We start from the raw sequence: 23,239 nt of genomic DNA, 5'->3' as shown, positions 1-23,239 counted from the left end.
TTTTAAAAATGCGGGGCAGAGAATACGATCATGAATTTACACATTGTGCAAATACTGGAATGGTGCAATCAAATGCTGTGCTTCCCATGGGATCCTTATTGACAGCAAAACAAGAAGTGTAGAAATATTTAAGGATGCTCTTGGTAGAGAGAAATCTCTGAAGTCTCTGTTTTGTGGCAGGGGACAGAAATTGAAAGGTGTGTAGTCAGTGAGGTAGAGTGAGTTTTCTCTTTGGCTTCTCCCTGGATGTCTGACAAGACTTACTTGATTGGAAAAATTAAGAGCCTCTTGCAGCTAAACCTTAGAATAGGAGAAATTTTCACTGTGGGAATTGTGATGTAAGGCCCTTGACTCTTGTACTACCTTATATGAGGAACATGTTTTTGTCTGCATTTATAAACAAAGAAATTGAGAAATAAGGGTACTAAATCAGTGTCAAAACTGTTACAGAATTCTTAAGTTCTGCATTAAAAAAAAATATTCAGCTGTTTTCAGGAGGTACCAAGCTTTATGTTTTTCTGTTACAATTTATGTACAGTACTCTTGACTTGAACTAATTTTTTCTCTTTAGATTTGCCCAGTTTTTCCTGTGCCCTCTGTTTGATGAAAGTTGCAAAGATAGGGAAGTGAATGCTGTTGATTCTGAGCATGAGAAGAATCTGATGAATGATGCCTGGAGGTTATTTCAGTTGGAGAAGGCTACTGGAAACCCCAATCATCCTTTTAGTAAATTTGGAACAGGTTTGTCAGAATATTATCCCGTGGAGTTCTGTGTAACGTATATAATATTACTGTTATGCAAAATTGCTAAAGACAGACTGTAACAATTATCTTATTTTCCTCTCCATACATGTTTATTATGGTGCTTTATCACATTTTTTCACATTGTAGACCAAACAGAGCTAGACAAAAGCATAGGATAAAGAGTGATCCAAGACTTTAAGTACAATGATGAAGCAACTTTTATGATTCTGATAATTACTGCAGTGAGTGCTGTTTTCCAGTTACTGGATTTGCCATAATTTGGTACTGTTAAGTCTTTGTGTATAACAAAGTGAATGAATTGTGTTAAAATTGTTGTTAGCCATAGGCTTTCTCTTATTTACTACTGCTTTTAGACTAGATGACGGTGACTAGGTCGAATCAGAAAGATGTGCAAAATACTGTGAAAATTACTGAGTAGGAATATAGAAACAGAATTTAAACCATATTGCACAACACTAGGAGATGGATAGACAAAATGATCTTGGACAAATCCCAATCCTACAGCTGTATTTTTTTTTTTTTTGTTCAGGCTTAATTGTTCACAGAATGCTTAGTAACAATTTAAAATAAACACTGCAAAACCTCAATTCAAAAAGCATTAAAGTTAAGATACCATAGTTCTGGACAAAACCACAAATGCTTTGGTAATAGTTTAAATATTGGGTGGTTTTTATGACAGGCATTATTTTCTACATGAATTATTTTTGAAACCTTTGTATTAACAGGACTGCACTGTTTAATCATTGAGTATATTGTGCTCAAAAATGTGTTTGGTGGATGGGTTAGTTTGCTTTATGAATAATTGACTCAAATATTGGGTACAGTAGGTTGATAGAGCAGATAATGGGCTTTAAGGCAGTGGTTTCTTTCTGTCTCTAAAAAGACAAGATGTACCTTTGCATCTGTTAATGGAGAGCATATTTATGGGAGTGGTAGCCACCTGCCACAAGAGCAGGCATTGCTCTGTAGGCCAGTAAAGAGAGGCTGTCTGTAAAATGAAACTATAACTCCATTTTCCAAACAGGTGAATTTTAAATTAAAGCCTTGGGAGCTGTGCATTAGTAGGCAGGTGTTCAAAGTACATTCTATAACCCCTGCTACTGAAGATGTTATTTAATTTTTGTGTAACACAGAAAACATAAATGGAAATTGCAGAAATAGTATTGTGCCGTTTAAGAAGGTTGTCTAGCTCACACAAGTGAAATGTCTTCTTAGGGAAAATACCCAAAATGTGCTCAAACTCAACAGAAATAGTCATATTCCTTTCCCCTTAGATTGGGTTCTGATTCTGAAATTAAATTACAGCACATAGCCTTCCAGTAGGTATGATTCCTCAGAAGTAGAGCTCAGCTTTGATGGTTTTTATTTACCCACAGAGATGATGACTGATGCATTTGGCATCCTTATTGTTTCCTTTTGATCAGATGAGATGTTGTTAATCTAGCAGAGTACAGGAATTACTCCATTTGATGCTTCAGGTCACTCCTCATTGCTGTGCACCCTGTTTGGTCAGCAGACCTTCTATTATTCCTTGTCTGTCCATAGAATCAAATGCACCTTCCAGTTTTCTTTTTATGGGTGTGCATTTTTCCCCAGATATTCTTCAGTGATCTCCCTGAATTAATGCTTCTGATGGTGATTTTTCTCCATCATTACCCTCAGTGTCAAGTAATTTTCCAGGCACTTCTGCACTGGCTGATGTCCATTTTCCTACACCTGAAAGGTATCTTCTGACTGTTGCTTCCTAATGTCCTCTAGTACTGTAACAGCACAGTTACTGACTGAAGCTTTAACTATATGCTATTTTATTTTAACTTAGGTATTGATGCTGTGGGAGTGAACAGAGTAGGTTGTTTAGAACTTCACCATTTAATTTGTCTGTAGATGGTGAGGAATATAGACAAAATACTTAAAGCATAAGAAAATATTGATGTAGTTTTCTTATTATTCATATTGATTATTTTTAAAATTACTGTCCATTCGAAGGAAAGCAGACAGATGAATTTATATATATTTTTCATCTCTAAGTTCATAAGCATTAAATATTAAAACATCAAATTAAACATCAAATTAAACATCAAATATTGTTAATTATTTTTATGTTACAGGGAATAAATTCACTCTGGAAACTAGACCAACCCAAGAAGGAATAGATGTAAGGCAAGAGCTGCTGAAGTTCCATTCTACTTATTATTCATCAAATTTAATGGCTATTTGTGTCTTAGGAAGAGGTGAGTTTGTTCTGTTGGTTGGTTAAGACTTCGTATATATACTTGAAAAAGAAAAAAGGAGGTTCCAACTGCTTAGAACCTTCCAAAGCTGAGATGGTGTTTTACATAAGTTTGCCAAGAGCTTTATAACAGTATGTTGAAAACTGTTTGCTTCTTAAAAATGCACTGGCAGAATGGTGTTTGTGTGGTACTTCACAGTAATGCTTGGATGTGAGTACAAATGGAAAAAAATGAGCTTTTTATCTGATCAAAAGCAAGGTCACTGAGGAATTTTACATGGAAACCTTTTCAGTATGAATCACCTTGGCAGCTGTAAATCTGTACTAAGGACAACTGTCCCTGCAAGATTAAATGAATGTTTATTTTGCTGATATGTGTAAAAATTGTTGGTTTTTTGTGGAATAACATGCAGTTCACAAAATTTCAATATGTAGTGAACCCCCTTGGTTTACGTCGTTCAGTTAGTTTTTTTCTCCTCTTCACAGTTCTGTTAGTGTGGTGTAGGAGAATGCATATATTGGGCAGGAAAGATTCTGCTTTCTCAATCTAACTGGGATTGTTTTGATAACAAGGTAACTACTTTTAGAAATCATTCAAGGGTTAAGGTTGTACTTTGAGTTGTCCAAGAAACTGATGTTTTATTTCTTTCAATGCCCACCCTTGGAAGTCTTTCACTAAAAAATTGTCAGAAGAATCTTTTTTATCTTATGCTCACTTTGAGAAGTGCTCCAAAATGCATTTCTTGAGGCAGAAAGCTATTTTAAAGGCAGAATTTCAACAGAAACAGTTCAGGCAAGTTAATGCACACCACTGTATTCTTTCTGGAAAAGGTCTTCTCTCATTCCTGCAAAGTAGTGCAGTCACAGACTGAAATTAGAATGGATATGAAAGTAGAAGTGCTTGAACAGGTCACAGGTGAGTGTCTTTTGGATGCTAAGGACAGACCTGGCTCACAATGTACCTGAAGTCCTGGACATGAGCTGAGACTAAAGAAAATACAAGTTTTAGCAAAGCTGCTTTCACTCTAGAAAATTTGCAGCTGTAATTCCGTGTCCCTTGAAATTTTGTGGAATGTTTATTTTTGTAAGTGTTTGATATCTGATGTATCTTTCAGTTTTAGCTCAGTTTAATCTGTAAAACTTAAAGATATATTTTCAGTTAAAAGATTTACTTTAATCGTGATTGAAGTCTTCCTTAACAAGCATGGTACTTCTAGCATGTTACAGTTCAAAATTTAAATACTAATATTTATTTTCTTTCTGAAATTAAAAAGCATAACACCATTAAAACTACTTTTCTGTATAATTCATGACTGTGGCAAACAATAAAAAAAAACCAAACCTTTGTCAGAATCCTTATGTAATGACCGTGTTTTTTCCAAATGTTTCGTTTTTCTAGAATCCTTGGATGAGCTGACTTGCTTAGTGGTAAAGTTATTTTCAGAAGTAGAGAATAAAAATGTCCCTATACCAGAGTTTCCTGAACATCCTTTCCAAGAAGAGCATCTCCGGGTATGTATAGAGATTCATCTTCCATTTAGAGTGCATATTTTAAATGTTATTTTTTATGTGTCAGTAATACATTGTGCACTTCATTACTCTTTTTTATTAATGTCCGTGTTATATTCTGTATTTCTTTATTGATTTTCCACCCACTTTTCTATGCTGAGTATAATTTTTTTATAGTTTATAGTAAAGGTTGCACATTTGGTTGCAGTTATAAGCAGCTGTGAGATAATTAATTTTCTTTGTTTGTATAATGAATGGCTGAAGTGTTGCCCTAAGTTTTAGATCCTTTTGAGATTTAGGAGATGTGTTTGTAATGTGTGTGTGTGTGAAGGGAACATGATATATGCTCCTGAGATAAATACAGTAAATGAGTTTCCCTTTGCTTATGGGTCTCCTTGTTTATTTTTCCCCTCAGCAACTTTACAAAGTGGTACCCATTAAGGATATTAGAAATCTTTATGTCACATTTCCTATACCAGACCTTCAGAAGTACTATAAGTCAAACCCTGGCCATTACCTTGGCCATCTGATTGGGCATGAAGGCCCAGGGAGTCTTCTGTCAGAGCTTAAAGCCAAAGGTAAGTCCTTTGAGGGTAGAGAATTGAAAAATATTTCATCACACAGTTTTTTAAAATTTAGCTATGTTTCACTTGAAATAGACCTCTATATGTTAAAGCCTTCATCTGTTTAAGTAATTTGAACTCGAAGTCATTTTGTGCTTTATTTTTGTTTCTGCAGCAGGTAGGAATAAATAGGTAACAGTCACTCAGGCTGCTGAGGCTATTATTTCTTGGACTCCCCTTCATGTGCTTTGTTTAGAGAGTTATGTGTACTTCAGCATAATGATCTTGTCTCTATTCTGTCACTAATTTAGAGATTACACTCAGGTCCCCTAATGTCTGGAAGATTACAGTGATGTACCTTTTGCTATTTTACTTTATATGATTCTCTTCTAAACAGAAGTAAATTATCCAGTAATCAAATGATTCTGAGTTTGTCATATCACTCTGAGTACAAAATCGGGTAGATCTGACTTGTGTTATGTTTAACTTTCCCTGTTGGTGTAGGCATTAAGGAAGTAAAGGAAAGCATGTAAATAAATCAAAATGGAATTTTAAAAGATGATGATGTTGCTGAAGCATGCAAGGAGTTGCATAAATTGTTGTAGATTTGTTTATGTAATATAATTTCTTTTTAATGACATAGGATGGGTAAATACTCTTGTTGGAGGCCAGAAGGAAGGTGCTAGAGGCTTCATGTTTTTCATCATTAATGTGGACTTGACAGAAGAAGGACTTTGTAAGTGAAGCACTGTTACTGTATTCCATGTTATTGCTGATGTGATGGCTTTGTGTTTGTATCTGAAGAGACTGATTATTATTATAGCTTGAAAGCCAGTTTATTTTAATTAACTTGTTATTATTCTGTGTTTAGTTCCTCTAAGTATGATAACACACTTCACCTAAGAAATCAACTTATTTAAGGTGATGTTGAATGCTAATTAAATGCTTTAAATAAACTTCTTCAAAAGAAGAGCTGTTAATACCTTTGTGTGCTACTTTGTATTCATACTATTTAGGCCTGAGTTAAATTATGTTGTAAATCAATATTTTCCCATAAAGACATGTTCAGTGCAGTTCTTGGAATTGACTGGGGATATAAACACTTACCTTAAATTCACATCTGAGAAAAGTTTAACTTCATTGGTGGGATTGCAGATGTACTTAAAGATCTTGATGTATCATAGTGTAGTTAAAAATAAAACCATATTTGTGTTCTTTAAACTTCTTCTCAGTGCAGAACTGAGTGAATTATTAAGTATTTTTTCTTTTCAGTGCATGTTGAAGATATTATTTTGCACATGTTTCAATATATTCAAAAACTACGTACAGAAGGACCTCAAGAATGGGTTTTCCAAGAGTGCAAAGTAAGTAAAAGGGGCTGTACCATATGTGCCATATGTGGTGGTTGTCTTTCTACAAACTATTTTTATTACTAGATTATTTGAGTTTGCAACTGGCATTTAATAATCACATGGTAATTAAGTTTATTAATTTTTTAAGATACAACATGACACAAATGACAAATAAATCTGGGATACATTGTCTTAACATAGGTGTGAAATGTTCTTACAGAGCTGGGAGCTAGCATAGCATAGTGGAGGTGAAGGAAGAAGGATCTTGCTCTGGCCACAAGGATTTTACATAGATTTGCTCAGACGTCACTGAAGAAGTGGGGAGACATTTACTGTGAGGAGTAACATTGAACTGGAAATTGAAATGGCTGCTATTCTACCCCTCCCTTCTTTCATGTGTCAAATTGTGTAGTTGAGATTGTAAAGGCAGTAGGACATTATTCCCCTCATATTTTTGAAAAATCAGTTAAAGGCTTTTCATGAAGTACTTTGGCAGTACATGTCAGTTTTTGCTGAGCCATTTGCACTTCTTACAAGTCTGGATAGCTCTGGGTGCACAAAGCAAAAATGTACAGTGTCCTATTAGATAGCACTGCTTTTCTCAGTGTCAGTGTGAAACAAATCCAGTTTGATTTATATGTATAGTCTCATTGGTTCAGTACATACGCTTGGGTAAAGATTTCTTTTTCCATCTCAACTTTGTTTGATCCAAACTATTGAGTCTCTCTGAAAGTAGGAATTCTGCAGCTGGGTTAGCTTAGTTTCATATACTTTAACACTGTGTATCTGTGAAAGTAGTCTCAGGTCTTGCTATCCTGTGGTAGAAGTCCCAGTGGATTTGTTTCACTGACAGAGTAAGCACATGCAAGATTTGGGAAAGGTCCTTCTGTCCTTCATCCTTCTGTCTCATTCCTGTGCTTTTCCCTTGCTCCTATTTTCTCAGCCGCAGCACTCCTGAGACTGCGGGGGGAGTCGAGAGCTGGCAAACTAGTATGAAAGGAATCTTTTTGAGTTTACTTCCAGCTGAATTGTTGAGTTAATCACTCTCTGCATGGTTTCATGGAAGGATGGACTGTCCCTTTCACTGGCTTTAAAGTCTTAAATCTCTTTATTTCACACTTGCTATTGTATCCTAAGAATGATGTGCTCTTTTCCTGTGGCTGAGACTGCAAAAAGAAACACACTTTTTCTGTCTCTAAATTTACTCTTGGCTGACTGAACAAAAGGAAGAGAAAAGGAAGAAAGAGAGGCTTCAGTTCATTAACATATGACAAACATTGCACCGGAACACTGCGTACTGGTTGGATCAGAGTTGGTGTGTTTTCAAATTATCTGGAAATTTAAATGGTGAGAGATGAGGCAGATCTCTTAGTATGAAAAGGACTTACAAGATTTGTATAACATTTCGCATTATGAGACCACCACCAATTGCTTGTTTGATGCAACTTGAATATTACTGAAAGCTTGTGTTAGATACTTGTCTACTATATGATGGATACAGCAAAAGTACTTCCTTTTCTCTTGTTATGAAAAGGAATTAAGTAGCCAGTAATTATTCTTAGAATAGGCTTTAATTTATGCTCTTCAATCATTCATATGTTATTTTCTAGGATCTAAATGCTGTGGCATTCAGGTTTAAAGATAAGGAACGACCACGAGGTTACACATCAAAGCTTGGAGGAATGTTGCATGTAAGTGGAAGGGGTCGTTTTTGTTTGTTTGTTTTTTTTTTTTAAATAATCATTTAGCAGTGTTTGATTATCCACTTAATAAATACAGGCATCTGTGAAGGTCCTTTGCACTTCTTGTATGCTCCATAGGCCTTAGTTTTGGCAGTCAGTAAGTCACATTCTGTTCACTCTACCATTTTATACTTCTGTACTTGGTAGAACTGATTATACAGTAATCGGAGGTGGTATTTGATCTGCTTCAGTGTTTAAGACATATGTACCTTGCCATTGCATTTGCCTGGTTGCTAAGTGTTCTCTAGGGAAATACTAGACAAATAATGTTTTACCATAAACACTGTGTTCCTTAGTTCACAGTGTTGAAATACTGCAGTAAGAAGAAATGTTTGTATTAAGATTGCAAACTACAATTTGCTTGACTTTATTGATGTGGTTGCATACTGGTACTGAAAGAATCGTGTAACTTTTACTTGGCCTTTAATGCTTCTTGCAAAATACTCTCATTTTGTGCTAATGGAAGATTTAGGGGTTATTTTTTTTAATCTGGTGAAATCATGCAACTTTTTTACATTGCAGCCATTCTTCATTGCATAGCTAATATCTGCATCTATTCTGAGAAATTTTTGGTTTCTTTGCAGGAATTACTGTTATTGGTTGTAGACCTTTAATCTGTAAAGTCTAAATTAATGATGATTAACTTTCAGATTTTCTTTCAGTTTGCTAAAAAGCATTAGGTTTGGCTGCAAACATGTAAATGGATATTTTAAGAGCTCCTGCTTGGCATGCTGTCTCTTGCTTTTGTTCTGTCAAATGCTTAAAATCTCTAACAAATGGACTTCTGATTTCTGAAACAGTCTTTCAGTGGCTTCTATTTGTTGGATCATTTCAGATTACAATTGCTGTCTCCAAAAATCAGGGCAGGAAGTTGCCAGCAGTGTTCTAAAGAGCAGTGTATTGAATCAGGACTTTTTTTCTTTTTTTAATGTCTTTATTTTGCTTTTCTTTGGAGTATGAATGGTAATTTTAATTCTACTTTAGTAGTTAAATGAACATCAAATCTTTGGCATTCACATGTGAGTTTTTAATAACACAGGTTTGGTTCATTGTTCTTGATCTTCACCCCCCACTGACCTTTCTCTTTCCCAGAATCCTTTTGTGACTTGCTTCCTGTTCCAGAAGTCATTCCACTGAATTTTTTTTGTATAATGTATATCATTCATAAAGCCATTTTGTAATAATTCTGGTTGAAAAAAGTACACTTGTATGGCAAAATGCAAGTAGTTGGTGTTTATGTCACCTGCTAATTTTCCCACGGTAAACAGGTGTTTATCAAGAAAGCTTTCCAGTCAACCACATTAATAATTTTCAGATGAGTTTAGCTTTTTTTTTCTTAAGTTGCCATGGGCCTTAAGAGATTTTCAGTTTGACCCTAATTAAAAAATGTTAGCATTAAAAGTGTTTAGGTTTTTACTATGCTTTTATATATTAAAATATAATTTCCTTTAGATTATTGTAAATAAGAATTGAATTATTAGAGGGTCCAAAAAAAAAACCTAGGCTTTTATTTCTTTGTTTTATTATGCTTATTTATGTTTTGTTTCCCCAGCTGCACTCTAGTGAGTAGTTGGTGTTCTTTTATCTTCAGGAATATCCTGCAGGGGTCAGCATTTACCACGTTATTTTTACTTTAGTCAAAATACCATTTAAAGATAGGTGACTTTTATAGTGAGACATAAAATATTCTAAGAGAGAAGAATGATAAATATACAGTATGTAAAATTGCCTAATACTTGAGAAATATGATTGTATAGTTAGAATGCTACTCCCTCTTGTTTTGTTTTGAAAGAGATTTTAAAGCATCCTACACACTCCTAATTTGAAGTTCCCAAGGTAATACAGATTTAGTGACCAGAAGTGTTTGTTTCTGTTTCCTCCACTTAACCATAGCTTTTTCATGTTTAGTTTTGTTTAATTCATCTACATATTCCTCGGCTTTGTTTTCTAGTATTATCCTATAGAAGAAGTATTGGCTGCTGAATATTTGCTTGAAGAATTCAGGCCTGATTTAATAGAGATGGTACTGGATAAATTGAGACCAGAAAATGTTCGGTAAGTTAAACTGTACTTTAACACAAACATTATAAGAAGGCAGATGAACTAATGGAAACACAATCTTAAGTTTCTCTTGCAGCTCCAAAGTAAGTGTGATTGAAAAATGTTCACTATGGTTTTTTTTTTGTATGAGAAGGTCTTAGATACTTATGCTAATTTATTTTCAAAGGTTGATGTATTTAAAGTAATTATTGAATAAAGTCAGATAAACTTGAATTATGAACTGTGTTTGCAAATGTCATGGGGTTCTGGTTTTCCTAGGGATATGCAAGTAATGACAGAATAAATGGAGTTGCCTGTATCAGCAAGAGTAGTTGCCATAGTAATTAATGCCCTTTAAAGAAGGGCCTGTATCTTTGTGTGTGGGTGTGCATCTGTGTATAATGTGTGTGGGATACTTAAATGAAGCTTGGCTATGTCAAGAGATCATATTTTGAACAAACAGTACTTTAATGAAAGTCTCCCAATTCTCTTTACTTCTCAATTTTGAATGTATTTTCATGTTACTCTACCACCCAAGTTCTTGAGAATTTGATCCCTCTAACGCATAAGCACTGTTTTTAGTAATTAACATAAAGAATATGTAATTACTTGCTCTCTGTAGAAAGCTTAGCCAAATTCCACATGAATGGGAACTTTTAGCTGGTTTTAGAATTGCTTACAAGCAGTAGGTAAACCTGAGCTGATGCTGATTTAGTAAAGAAGCTGCAGGTGTTAATGAGATCTGATATTTATTATAGTTTCACATAGTTTTGAAGTGTAGCTCTTAACGTTGCAAGAAAATAGTCAATATTATCTGATTCATAATGTAAATTGGGTCTTTGTTACTACCCAGAGAACTTTCAAAGCATCTTCTTTCTTAAATATTGAAAAATTGTAGGAGGAAATTGAAACAGGTACATACATTCATAGATCCTTTAGCTTGTCAGATGCTCTTGGGTGCTACAGACCACTCACCACTTTTCTGTGTTACTCCTGTTGCTGGCTATGCCAGCTGGACATTGTGTCCAGCTGTCAGTACTTTAGCATAAGGCACCCATAATGAACCTAGTTCAGGAATTATTGGTGTGAGAAAGGAAGTGCAGAAGAATACTGGTAGAGGGAGAAAATTCAAGTCTGCAGAATGTTGCCAGAAGCATAGGAGTAATGATGGTGGTTTTTAGAAGAATGTGGTGTGGTTTTTTTTCAGTTACATAGCAAACATCTATTTCACAATGTTCTTTTGCTGTAGGTAATGTAGGCCCACATATATACACTTGGCAATTCCGCATTCTTATTTGTTAATTGCTGAAATAAAGGAGGGTCAGACAAGAAAAGAGCAAGATGAGCAACAGTCTAATTAGAGAGTGAAAAGTATTTCTAAAAGGATTCAGAGTTTAGGTGTGCACGCTTGAAACAGTAGCCAAAGAAGATAACAGTTTACTATGATATGTATCTTCCTATAGTAGTTTTGTAGGGTTACATCAGTCTTCTCCCCTTTGACTTCTGGTAAGTGGACATTAATTTGGAAATCCCAATTTGTTCACTTATTTCCCCCCACAAATCGTTGTGAATACTTTTTCTGAACGCTGGGAAATAACTTGTGCTCCTGCAGTGATCAGTGCTGCATCCCAGCAGCATCTCTGTGTGTAGTTTTCTCTTACTCTGGGGAATTTATATGTGAGGGGCTTTCAGTTCATGTGTTGCCTCACATCAGTTTTACTGATGGTTCTGAGGGAACTTTGAACAAATGTAGGTTTTTGTTAATTTTGTCTCAGTCATGTTGTGTTATGTGTTTGAATGAGATAAAAGTAATCTCTTCCATTGTTTTACAGTATCATAATTTGGAAGACAGAGTTTAAATTAGGTAAAAAAGAATCAATCCTTTATAAGAATAAATTTGCTTTGACACATTTGTTACTAATGTCACAAATACTAAGTTTTCTAAGTCTATTACTTTTCCACCTGTAGAACCTTGAGTTTTGTTATGTAACTTTGGAGTATAGTAGTTGGTAATCTTTTGTGGAAGTACATTGATTTTTTAAGCATTCTCTTTCCAAGTAGCACTGTCCTGTGGATTTCTCACTTGTAGCTTCAATTTAGATTTCAGGAGAGTAAAAAAAAACAAGATAGTATTTTGTAAATAGGTATCACTATATAGAAACTGTGTTTGTTTCTGAAAGTGGGGACCACAGCAGTTTGTGTGTAAAAGAATGCATATACAGAAGTAAAATAGTATTTATAGTTTGTGTGCTCCATATTCATTAATGGCTCAAGCCTAAATATACTTTCAGCAGATTCTATTGAAGATAACCTGATTGCCTGTCTTGCTTTCCCAGTGCATTTCCACACTGTCTTAAAACATATGGGTATGCATAGTGCTACGCAGCAAAACAGAGAAATGAAAAGCAAAAGTAATGTTACATAATTGGTGCCTTTAGAGGTGGATTACAATATATTGGAATACCTGCATGGCGTAGCATTTCTACCTGCTGTGCTTCTCCTCCCCTCTTTATATGTCCTAATCTTCATTTCTATTGGTCTTAAGCTGCAATTCTTGGGCAGACAAAATGCCTTTTGATTTGTTTCAATTGTCGTGGATATCTTTCTGACAGCTCAAAATGTCAGTAATGATTCCAGTAGTGATTTGGGATAAAGGGAAGGCAGGAAGATCTCTTGAAACAGAACTGCTTGAAGAATTGCTATGTTGATTTCCCCAGTTTTGTTTTCAATACAGTGAGTAGACAATTATTTTTAGCTCTTGAATTTTAGTATGTTCCTGCAGGAAATGTTTTGAGTGCTTGGATTGTCACTACTGCTTAAGCATCAGTGTGTTGGAGCAAGGTAGGAGGAGGAAATGTTGAATAACAGACATATTCTAACAGTATATTCTAGCATAAAACATCTTTGTCTTGCTGCTCTAACCATATGATTATTGGAATTTTGTCAGGATAATTTTTTTCACTTAAGACTCTTACTTATTTTTCTTATTTATTTACTGCACAAAAAGTTCTGTGGGTCTTTTTACCAAGACCACACAGCCACTCTCTCATCCACCTACCAGTGGGATCAGGGAGAGAATCACAAGGGTAAAGCTGGAGCTCCTGGGTTGAGATACAGACAGTTTAATAGGGAAAGCAAAAGAAAAAAAAAGGAGCAAAGCAAGGAATGAATTTGCTGCTTCCCAAGGCAGCAAGTGTTCAGCCACATCCAGGAGAGAAGGTAATTGTGCTACCTTTTTTGACCACTTCAAATTTCTTGTAGAAATATCTATTTACTCTTGAAGCTAGCCACTTCCATTGAATACTCTTTTGTGTTGGATGTTGTTCAATAGAATTTAAAGAAATTTTCTTGATACCTGTCATGTAGGCTACTAAGGAAATACTGATAAGTTTGTAATTGTCTTTATTCTGGATTTCCTCTCTTTTAGGTGTGTTCTTTAGTTCAGGCCGCACCTGGATGATGCTTTTAGTCACATGGTTTAGTTTTAGGCAGTCCTACAAAAAGCAGGGAGTTGAATGTGAGATGATCCTTATGAGTCCCTTTCAACTTGAGGTTATCTATGATTCAATGACACTAGGACTGGAATAAAATCTCTATAATCAGTATTTTCATGTATTTGGATGTTCACGTAGATGTTATATAAAATGTAATTGCTTCATCAGTTTTCTAGAAGACTGCAAGAACTGCTTTCTGTTTTCTGGAACAACAAGAGTCTTAAAAACAGAAATTGCATGCAGCACTACCAGTGTGTAACCCCAGGTTGTAGCACTTTAGAAAACCAGTGACATTAAATGACTCTGGTAAGCTGATTTCATGGTTAACCTTAGCATGTAGTTCAGTATACTTATAAATGGTCTTGTACCCTGTAATTGTCTATGGACTGTTTGCAGAAATAGAGGTATTCTGGTGATGGAGCAGAAACAGTGCTTGGAGTAATGTCTCATTTTTTTCTCAGACACATTCATGCCAAAGTGCTTTGTCTCTTTGTTTTCAGAGTTGCAATAGTTTCCAAGTCTTTTGAAGGAAAAACTGATCGAACAGAAGAGTGGTATGGAACACAGTACAAGCAAGAAGCAATTTCTGATGGAGTTATTAAGGCATGTTAAAATTTGTAACGTTCTAATATCTGCAAAGAAAATCAGTGGTAAATTCTTTGTCTAATTTTCCATGTAGTTGAAGGGGAAACTGAAATCTGCTGTTCTTCATAGCATGAAAATCATACAATGAGTCTGTTTAATGTTAAAGGAAGTAAGAATATTAATATTAGTCTTTAGATATCAAATATTTATTACGTAGGATGGGTATATTTTAATGGTTATAAACCATGCTAAGTACAGGGAATGTTAAAGTGTTTTTTCTGTAGAAGATCCTTAATATGATCCTTAATAGGCTGTTCTGTTATATGTTAATGAACTGATCAGTACTCTAAAAAGGAATTTTTAAAAACTATTATATGTAAATGTTTCTGAGGTTGATTTTTTGTAGAGAAAGCAAGTATGTTTTGCCAGTTAAATGAGATTGTAAAAATCAAAGTTCAGAAAAGGAGGTGAGCAAATCCTTGTTGAAACGTGTTATTATTCTAGTCTTCTAAGAAGAGATGGCTGTAAAATTTACCTTAGGGCTGAATTGGACCTTGTGAGTGTGCTCTGAGCAGACATTGCACAGGAACACTTCCTTAAGCTTGACCATGCCTATATTCTTGATTAGAATTCTTGGATAAGTGTTTAGTTTAATATCTTTATTTACAGTTCATAGTAGCAGAAAATGTAAGGAATAAACTCACCCTCCTCTCTATGTAAAATTTTCAAAATTATTTTTCTGTCATCCTTGTTCTAAGAGCAATTCATCCTGCTGATAGCCTACTCCAACTTGTTTTCCCAGCTCTTGCCCTGTTATCTTAATATTTGCACATAAGGTAGTGGAATGCATTTTTAAATCTTTTGTTTCAGAATAAAATAAATAAACCCATATATGCTTTAATTAAGCAGAAATTGGCATAGCTTCATTGTTTCTCCTGTTGATCTAGAAATGGCAAAATGCTGACCTGAATGGGAAATTCAAGCTTCCAATGAAGAATGAGTTTATTCCTACAAACTTTGAGATTTTGCCATTGGAAAAAGATGCAACACAATACCCTGCCCTTGTCAAGGTAAGCTGTCTGTATTGCTGCCTAACCTTCTGGGAAGTTGGAATTTAATTCCTCTGTTTTTTAAAATACAAATCATCTCATATTCCAAAGTATGAGAACAAAAAAACCACAACACTTCAATATTTTGCTACCAAGACAGTAGAAAGTTCATTCATGCTGAACTTTGGGTTATTGCAATTTTTGTTCCTTGGAAAATGAATCTAGATAGATCTTGAACTCTCTGCCCTTTTGAAAGTGTGTCAACAATTGATAAAAAATGGCAATAGAACTATTTATTCAGCAGAAGGGTGACTACCACTCTTATATTTTTTTGACCATGTTGAGTAAGTCAAGGGTGTAGGCAAGGCTGTTGTCTTGTAACTGTGTACAGCGCCTGTGATTGCATGGAAAAAGTGAGAGAAGTGTCACTTAGTGGTCTCAAAATACAGGGAATATATACAATATATATATAATGAATATATCCATATTCACTATATATATTGAATATAGCAATACAAGCAATATGAATTTAAGGGGATAATTCTAAGCAGCTGTTTGAAGTGGTGAAGAGACTTCTTTTAAAGTAGTGACATGTATTGCAGTTAAAAGTGAGATGACTTAACAAAACATCTTTTCTTGACACAGGACACTGCTATGAGCAAACTATGGTTCAAGCAAGATGACAAATTTTTTTTGCCAAAAGCTTGTCTCAACTTTGAATTTTTCAGGTATGCAGTGTTAAGTATATTACATAAAATTGTCTCCAAAAGTTTCTTGTTTATTGGGAATCTGCATTTGTGTGGCACTTCTTGCATTTATTGACACTTTAGAATCTTTGTCCTTAATTTAACTGTGTAATAAGGCTTAGATGCAGGAAGGCACGTCTAAAATACGCAGTAATTGAATAGCAAGAAATTTGATGTGCTCCTTCTATATTAAAAGGAAAAGTTTACCTAAAAATACTCTTAAACCAAATTTTCTTTTACATTTTATTTGCTATACCTGAAATATATCTGCCAATAGAACCCTTTACATACTGCAATATCCGTCTTTAAGAATAATTGTGTATTTTAAAATTAATTACTAAATCACACCTATTTTAAGATGTGTTTTCTTTATGAAATGCCATTCTGATAATAGTTTTAGGCTCAAAGTCTATTTTCCTTTGCATAATGCCAATCAGTTTTAGAAGTGCTTAAAATTTTAGGGTTTTACTTAACTGACACCTGTAACTTGATCGTACTTTATTTTAGAAGAGCCTTGTCTGTATTATCAGTGAATGTCATCATAGGAAGATAATCTTTCTTTTTTAAGTGATGGACCTTCTTAATGTTCCTTTCAAGTAATAAATTTCTAACCTTTGAATTAAAAAAATACTGCTGTTTTTAAAGTGCAGCTGTTTCTGTGTTGAACTATGGAAAGCTACAAAAAATTCAGGTACTCTCCTTTTGCCTAATTAAGTTATTTGGTGATATTGCTGGAAGGGCCATTGTGAGGGCTCCCATAGGTGGACTTTTGAATTTTTGTTTTGAAAGACCACTTGAAATTTTTCTTGCAGAATATTACACAGAGGTTTTTTTCAGTGTGTGTCATGTCTTGGTACCAGTTTTGATACTAGCTGGGGAAAACAGGTTGCCTGGGTATTTTATTTTTTTGCTTTTTGAAACCATAGGCCAGATGTTACAACTGTTTTGACTTTGTGTCAGGAAAGGGAGGATCAAAAGGGGAACTCTCAATCTCTTTTTCGGAGAACAATTGCAGTGCTTTACCTTCTTTTCCATTCTTCGTGGTTTTTCCTTCTACTGTGTTTGGCCAAAATCCAAAATAAGATTTTTCTGATAGACACTGAGTTTACAGTTGTGGTGGTTTTTTAAATCAATTCAGGTGAATGATAAGTGGTTCAATCTCTAACAGTTTATGAATGAATAAAAGGCAATAATTGGGTATGTGCAGAGCACACAAAGGTATATGTGTATGCAGTACACACAATATCATAGATTCATTTGTGTTGGAAGCAACCTTTAAAGGTCTAGTCCAGCCCTCCTGCAACAAGCAGGGATATTTTATCTAGACCTGTGGAGAGTATTTCCCAGTTAGAGAAGGGCTCATCTCAGTGAGCCCTTACAAAAAGCCAGAAGTACTTGAGCTTTGACCGTTGTAATGGAGTGATTTGCCTCTTTCCTCCTAGGAACAGTTCAGCTTTTGGCTCAACAGTTTGGCTTTTTTTCTTAGAGTTGGGAGCAAAGGTTCTTTCCTTTCCCTTAAAATTGAGATGGTAATTGTGAGCAGGAGTGAGGAGATTTTGACAACATTGGGTGCATCATCTCTAAAAGATATTGTAAGCAGGTTTGTCTAGTTTTGATATTTAAAGAAAGGTTCTTGGGGAATCTGTCTCTATTTGGTCATGCTGATGATGGTCATTGAAGGAAATGGTGAAATGTAGTGTTTATTCATGAGACTTAATGGAATCACTCATATCTCATGGGACCAAGTGACCCGGTGAATAAAGCAACTTTTGCAACAGGGGTGTTCATAAAAAGTCTAAGCCTCAGCTCCAGATTGGAATATGAAGCCTGTGCTGCCTTGTAGTGGATTACAAGAGTTTGTTCACACTACAGACTGCTTCAGTATGATAAAAAACCTAGGAGGATTTCTTCTGCCTGCAGCCCTGATCAACATGAAGTATAAAAAGAATCCTGGTCTGGATGTTATAGCAGCAATTGCTGTGTAGAGAAATTAAGAGGAAGTTGATGAGAGTGGTTGGTTTCTCCCTTAAGTATACAGATCACACAGGATCAGTTTGTGTGTGAACCTGCTGAAATCACCTTGTTCCAAAACTGAAAATCCTTACAGGCATCCTTGTGTTAAAGAAACATTACAGTAAAATACATCCATCTGGCTTAATGACCAGCCTAAAAGAGGGTGATAAGCTTTTTCATATGTATGAATTTCCTCTTAAGAACTCAAAAGGTATCCTTTTTGAAAAGGAAGTAGAACAATCGTAATGTGGTGATGCTTTGAAAATTCTTTAAAGGTAGTTAGCAGCTCAGCACTTCAGTGTTGCTTTCAGCTATGTCATTTACAGCTGTTTGAAAGGGGAGAAGACTAGACTTAACAATTTTTTTTAAATGAACCATTAGAGATTGAGTTGTTCTACTTATTTCAGTCTAGCAAAAACAAAAAGTAAACTAGAAATAAGCATTTGTTTACAAAACTGTCAATAACAGGAACCAACTCCCAGAACAGGGTTGTAATAATTGTTTTCTGTTATTTTTCACTTGAGGATTAAAGATCTAGTAGTTGTGATTTTTTTTCAAAACTCCCAGTTGGCCTTTGCCAGCTAAGTGAGAATACAGAATTTAAAAAGATATAGACATAGTAATCACTCAAACATTAACTCTGTATTCTAGTATCAAAATGGTAAAGAATATAACGAGTCTGGAGGAGGGTATATAGGATTGACCTACATCTTGCTTTGAATTTGGTCTTAATTAAAAATTTCAGTAGTAATTGGATTAATATCATTTGGCATATTGAAATTGCTCTGTTTTGGGAAATTCTCATTGTAGGGAGAAATGCAAATATGAGTTCTTTCGTCTTTTTTATTGACCTGCTCATTTAAACTGGGGCTAAGATTTCAAACTATAGCAGGCTCTGCTTCTCAAATATTTATATTTGAAATAATTAATTTAGTTTTTAAAAGTAACTTCCTGTGTTTCCTTTTCTTAATCTCAGAGGAAGGCAAAGTTAAAAGCTGCAAGGGACCTCCTTAAAAATATCTTTGCAATGTATTTTACTTATCAGTTTGTGTGTTGTGGTGATGTTTTACTACATTAATGTTGATATACACAGTGAAATACCCTGCTGTGTAGGTGTAAACATATGTAATAGCCTGAATATCCGACTGCTTCAGGAAAAAGTAATGTTTGAATTGTAAGCCATATCCTGTCAGCAAATGCTTCAGATGCTGTTGGTAATTTCTGTGAAATTGATAATGAATTTACATGCACTTCAGAGATTTTAGCAATACACATAGTACAAATAACTTATCTTCTCAAATGTTAAAAACGGGTTTTTAATAATTAGCACTGTTGAAACATGGCTCGAGTCTTTGAGTTGCACTTCTCTTTTTGAGAAATTTGCAACAGTGTTGTGTGTGATCATATCCTTCTAATGCAACAGCAGGTTATGGAGAGTTGTTGCCATAAAAAAAACAAAAGCAAAAAGGGATATGCCAGACTGCTCTCCTGAGCTGATCTTGGCATGTACTGTGTATTGTTGTACCACAAATTGTTGATCTCCTAATTTTTGTAACATAAGCTGATAGTGCATGAATATTAATTAATTTAATGTTCAGTACGTGGACTTTCATTTTGGTCTGTTAAATTATGTTGGTATATTTAGTTTCTTTTACTCCTGGTAAATTCTGACTTTGCAGGCAAGTAAATAAAGTATGTCTTGATTTATGATCACAAATAGAATATCTCTGGGATCTTGAGTATATTTTGTCATCAAACCATATGCAAGCTAAGTAACTCTTTTCAGATGTCTTCATATTTGACTTTGAAATAGGAGTGCTTCAGAATGGGATCCATCAGCATAAAAACACAGAAAATACTGTTTCCTTCAGATCAAGCTTAAAAGGCCAAAAGAAACAGAAATAATTTTAAACTGCATATTTTACTTTCAACATTTTCTTCCAGCCCATTTGCTTACGTGGATCCCTTGCATTGTAACATGGCCTATTTGTACCTTGAACTACTCAAAGACTCCCTCAACGAGTATGCATATGCAGCAGAACTAGCTGGCTTGAACTATGATCTCCAAAATACCATCTATGGGATGTATGTAAGTACCCAAATCAAGGAAAAGCTTAGAGCCTTAAAACTACTTCCACTCATCAACATTTTTATATTGATTTGATGGAAGGACTTTTAAATAAAAAATAAAGGCCGTTAGTCCTTTTGATCTTGGTTATTAGCCATCATTTCTTTGATTTGAATTTTAAGTTGAATTTTGTTAAAAGTCTTCAACAGTCGTTTAGTTCACATTAAGCAAATTTTCTTTATTTTTATATCATTCCTGAAATTAATTAGTTTGTAAGATTTCTTCCTCCATTTAAAAAACCACAACCCTAATCCAAGCTTACATATTTATTGGTCAGATAATCTACTAAAAACTTTCTGACTGATGGGGTAAAATACCCCCTTTTCATGTTATTAAAAAAGTAGTATACTTCTGCTTTCCTGTTCAAGAACTACTGATCATGAGGCTGCATATACATACTCTTCAGTCATGTTTCTTCATCCATTACCTTGTCACTGCCTGAGGTATCAAAGCATTTCTTTTGTTTTTCTTTTTGTTAGTCGCTACATTTATGCTGATCCTCTCCATTGCAACATGACATACCTGTTTATCAGGTTATTGAAGGATGATTTAAAAGAGTATACATATGCAGCACGCCTCTCAGGTTTGGTCTATGGCATTGCATCAGGAATGAATGCAATACTTGTAAGTAAGAAAAGAACGCAGGAGGAAATGAAACAGCTTGGGAGTTGTTGAGCTTGGAGAAAACATTTGCCTTCTGCATTTCTAAATGAGTTGGTTAATATTTTTCTTTTCCTTGCATATATCTCATAAATTAAAGGCAATGCAAGACTGTATTTTAATCAGTACTTAGTGACCTGTTTAAAATTGCAGTGTCTTGTGAACGTGTGTAGTGCAATTGTTGCATTCTGGTTCACATTTTTACTTGCTTGCATGATAATCTGGAAAGTACTGTTGCTGGTTTCTGTATAAAAAGATTAACTTTTCTGTTGAATGAATCCTCAACTTCACTGATTTTGTTATAATTCTCTAATTCTACTTTAGTGAACTGTGGAAATGGATTGTGCATGTGTTCATTAGAATGCAGAGCTGGATATTTATGGCTCTTTGTTTTGTTTTTATCACATGCTTTATAATTTGTTATAAAAGGCTGGCAATACTTGATAAATACTGGTATTATGATAAATGCTTACTTCTTATTCAGCTTCTCCTGTGGGATTTATGATAGGAGATTTTAGTAGTCTCTTGAAGTTTGTTAAAAGCTTTTGTTAACCACCATTGTATGCTAGAATGTGCCTTGAAATTTCCTGTAGAAGTGTTATTTTTCCAAAGCATTTTAGTACAAGAAAGTACTGTATGTTGTCTACATTTTCTGTGTGAGAGAGTGCTGCATTTTTTTTTAATCCAACACATATCTAACTTCCTGGTTGCATTCACCTAACTTATTGCAGACATGGTTATCCTCAGTTTCAAAGCTTGCTGTTGTGTCTATGATCAAGGTTAATTCCTTCAAAAAACAAAAGTGTGTAATTGTCTTCATTTTTAGTCACAGGTTATTTTAAGTATTATTTGAGAACTTGTAATATTTTCCGTATTGTGAAAAGTTTTATAATTAATAAGTGTAACTTACGAATGACTACACTGATGCTTTGAGCAAGGGCAGATGCTCCTCTGAAAAATCACCCATGGTGATTGTTGAACACTTTGGGTTCCTATGCTAATTTAGGGTACCAGCCTTTGTCATAAATCCATTTATGATAACTTTTTCTTCAAATTCATTGTTCAGCTATGATTCAGCAACTACAGAACAAAACTTTTTCCTACTGAAAAGCAGGAATTCTGTATGTTTCTTTGTGTTCTACAGTTTAGTTTTACTCCTAACTAAACTGCACAAGTCCAGTCAAATTCCTTGTTCACAATACCAAATTTTGAATTTTTTCCCTGCAAAAAAAATGACCTTTTAATGCCTTTTTTGCCAGATAAATTTTCTGTAGTTTGATGAAATCATACAGCAACTTTTAAGTTTTATGGGTTTTTTTAAATGAGTAAGTCTGTTTCATTTATACTTTGAAAAATATGTATGGTCAATATATCATTACAATTCCAGGATGACTACCTTGATGTTTCAGCTTAGCAGCGTCCTGGTTATAAAGTGTGCTGCTGCTTATAGCACCCTTTTTTCGTGGTATTGCTTACTTCCACTTAAATATTCTTTGATCAACAACATAGACAGGAACCAAGGGTAGAAAGTAAATTGGAGAGATTATTTTGGAAGTTTGTGAATCCAGACTTCATTACTAAAGTGAGAAACCTAGATTAAAACTATTTCAGTACTCCAAGACCCAACACTGCAAACATTAAAAATCTGTATTCTGAGTACAGTTTGCTTACACCAACATGAAATTTTATTAATTCTGTGCATTTAGAACTCCTGTGCAAATATGCAATATTATATGTGTCAGTTACTTTTTGATTGGTAAGGGGATTTAACTTAAGAATGATTAAATGTTCCATAGCGTAAGTATTGAAAAGTGCATTGCTCACTGAATTGTACAAAACTTGGTAATGGTTTCATTCTTTTATCTTCCACATTTAAAGCAACTTATGCACTTTTTCCGTAGCTCTCCGTAAAAGGTTATAATGACAAGCAACATATCTTGCTCAAGAAGATCATTGAGAAAATGGCTACTTTTGAGATCGATGAAAAGCGATTTGAAATTATCAAGGAAGCGGTAAGCTGCATGAGAAATTCACATTTTGGAGTAATTGAGAATGGAATACAATGACCTGATAGGAGCTCTCAGGGCTGACTATCCATGGAAATGTGAAATTCTGCATTAGTAGGACTTCAGATGAGTTTTTTCTTTTTTGTGGCTGTGAGTTCCTTGGAGTTGTGTATATAACATTCTTTGCGTTAAAAATAACTGGTTCTGGAATCTTTTTTTAGTCTTTCTTGTGATGTATCAAAGAAGCACAGCTTGCTTTGGTAGGAGTAGAAATCCAAGTAGGGGAATGGAAGGGAAAAATCTTAATTTTATATCCTGTTTTGCAATTTGGAAAGGCTTCAGTAGAACCTAGCCATA

General features: G+C 34.7%; 1 protein-coding gene across 1 annotated transcript in view; it reads left to right on the top strand.

The window, feature by feature from the left end:
- Positions 1-23,239, top strand: part of IDE (insulin degrading enzyme) — a 51,571-nt gene that overhangs the window by 10,149 nt on the left and 18,183 nt on the right. Inside the window, exons 4-16 of the mRNA XM_062496171.1 lie at positions 572-741; positions 2,874-2,996; positions 4,395-4,507; positions 4,920-5,082; positions 5,711-5,803; positions 6,340-6,431; positions 8,030-8,110; positions 10,113-10,216; positions 14,196-14,298; positions 15,228-15,350; positions 15,975-16,057; positions 20,033-20,177; positions 22,778-22,888. Coding sequence (XP_062352155.1) covers positions 572-741; positions 2,874-2,996; positions 4,395-4,507; positions 4,920-5,082; positions 5,711-5,803; positions 6,340-6,431; positions 8,030-8,110; positions 10,113-10,216; positions 14,196-14,298; positions 15,228-15,350; positions 15,975-16,057; positions 20,033-20,177; positions 22,778-22,888 — 1,504 coding nt within the window. The remainder of the gene's footprint in view (positions 1-571; positions 742-2,873; positions 2,997-4,394; positions 4,508-4,919; positions 5,083-5,710; positions 5,804-6,339; positions 6,432-8,029; positions 8,111-10,112; positions 10,217-14,195; positions 14,299-15,227; positions 15,351-15,974; positions 16,058-20,032; positions 20,178-22,777; positions 22,889-23,239) is intronic.

This window comes from Cinclus cinclus, chromosome 7 (assembly GCF_963662255.1).
Source record: "Cinclus cinclus chromosome 7, bCinCin1.1, whole genome shotgun sequence".
In the NCBI taxonomy this organism is placed as follows: domain Eukaryota; kingdom Metazoa; phylum Chordata; class Aves; order Passeriformes; family Cinclidae; genus Cinclus; species Cinclus cinclus.
Note: the sequence above shows the minus strand (reverse complement) of the source record. Positions and strands in the feature narration are given on the sequence as shown.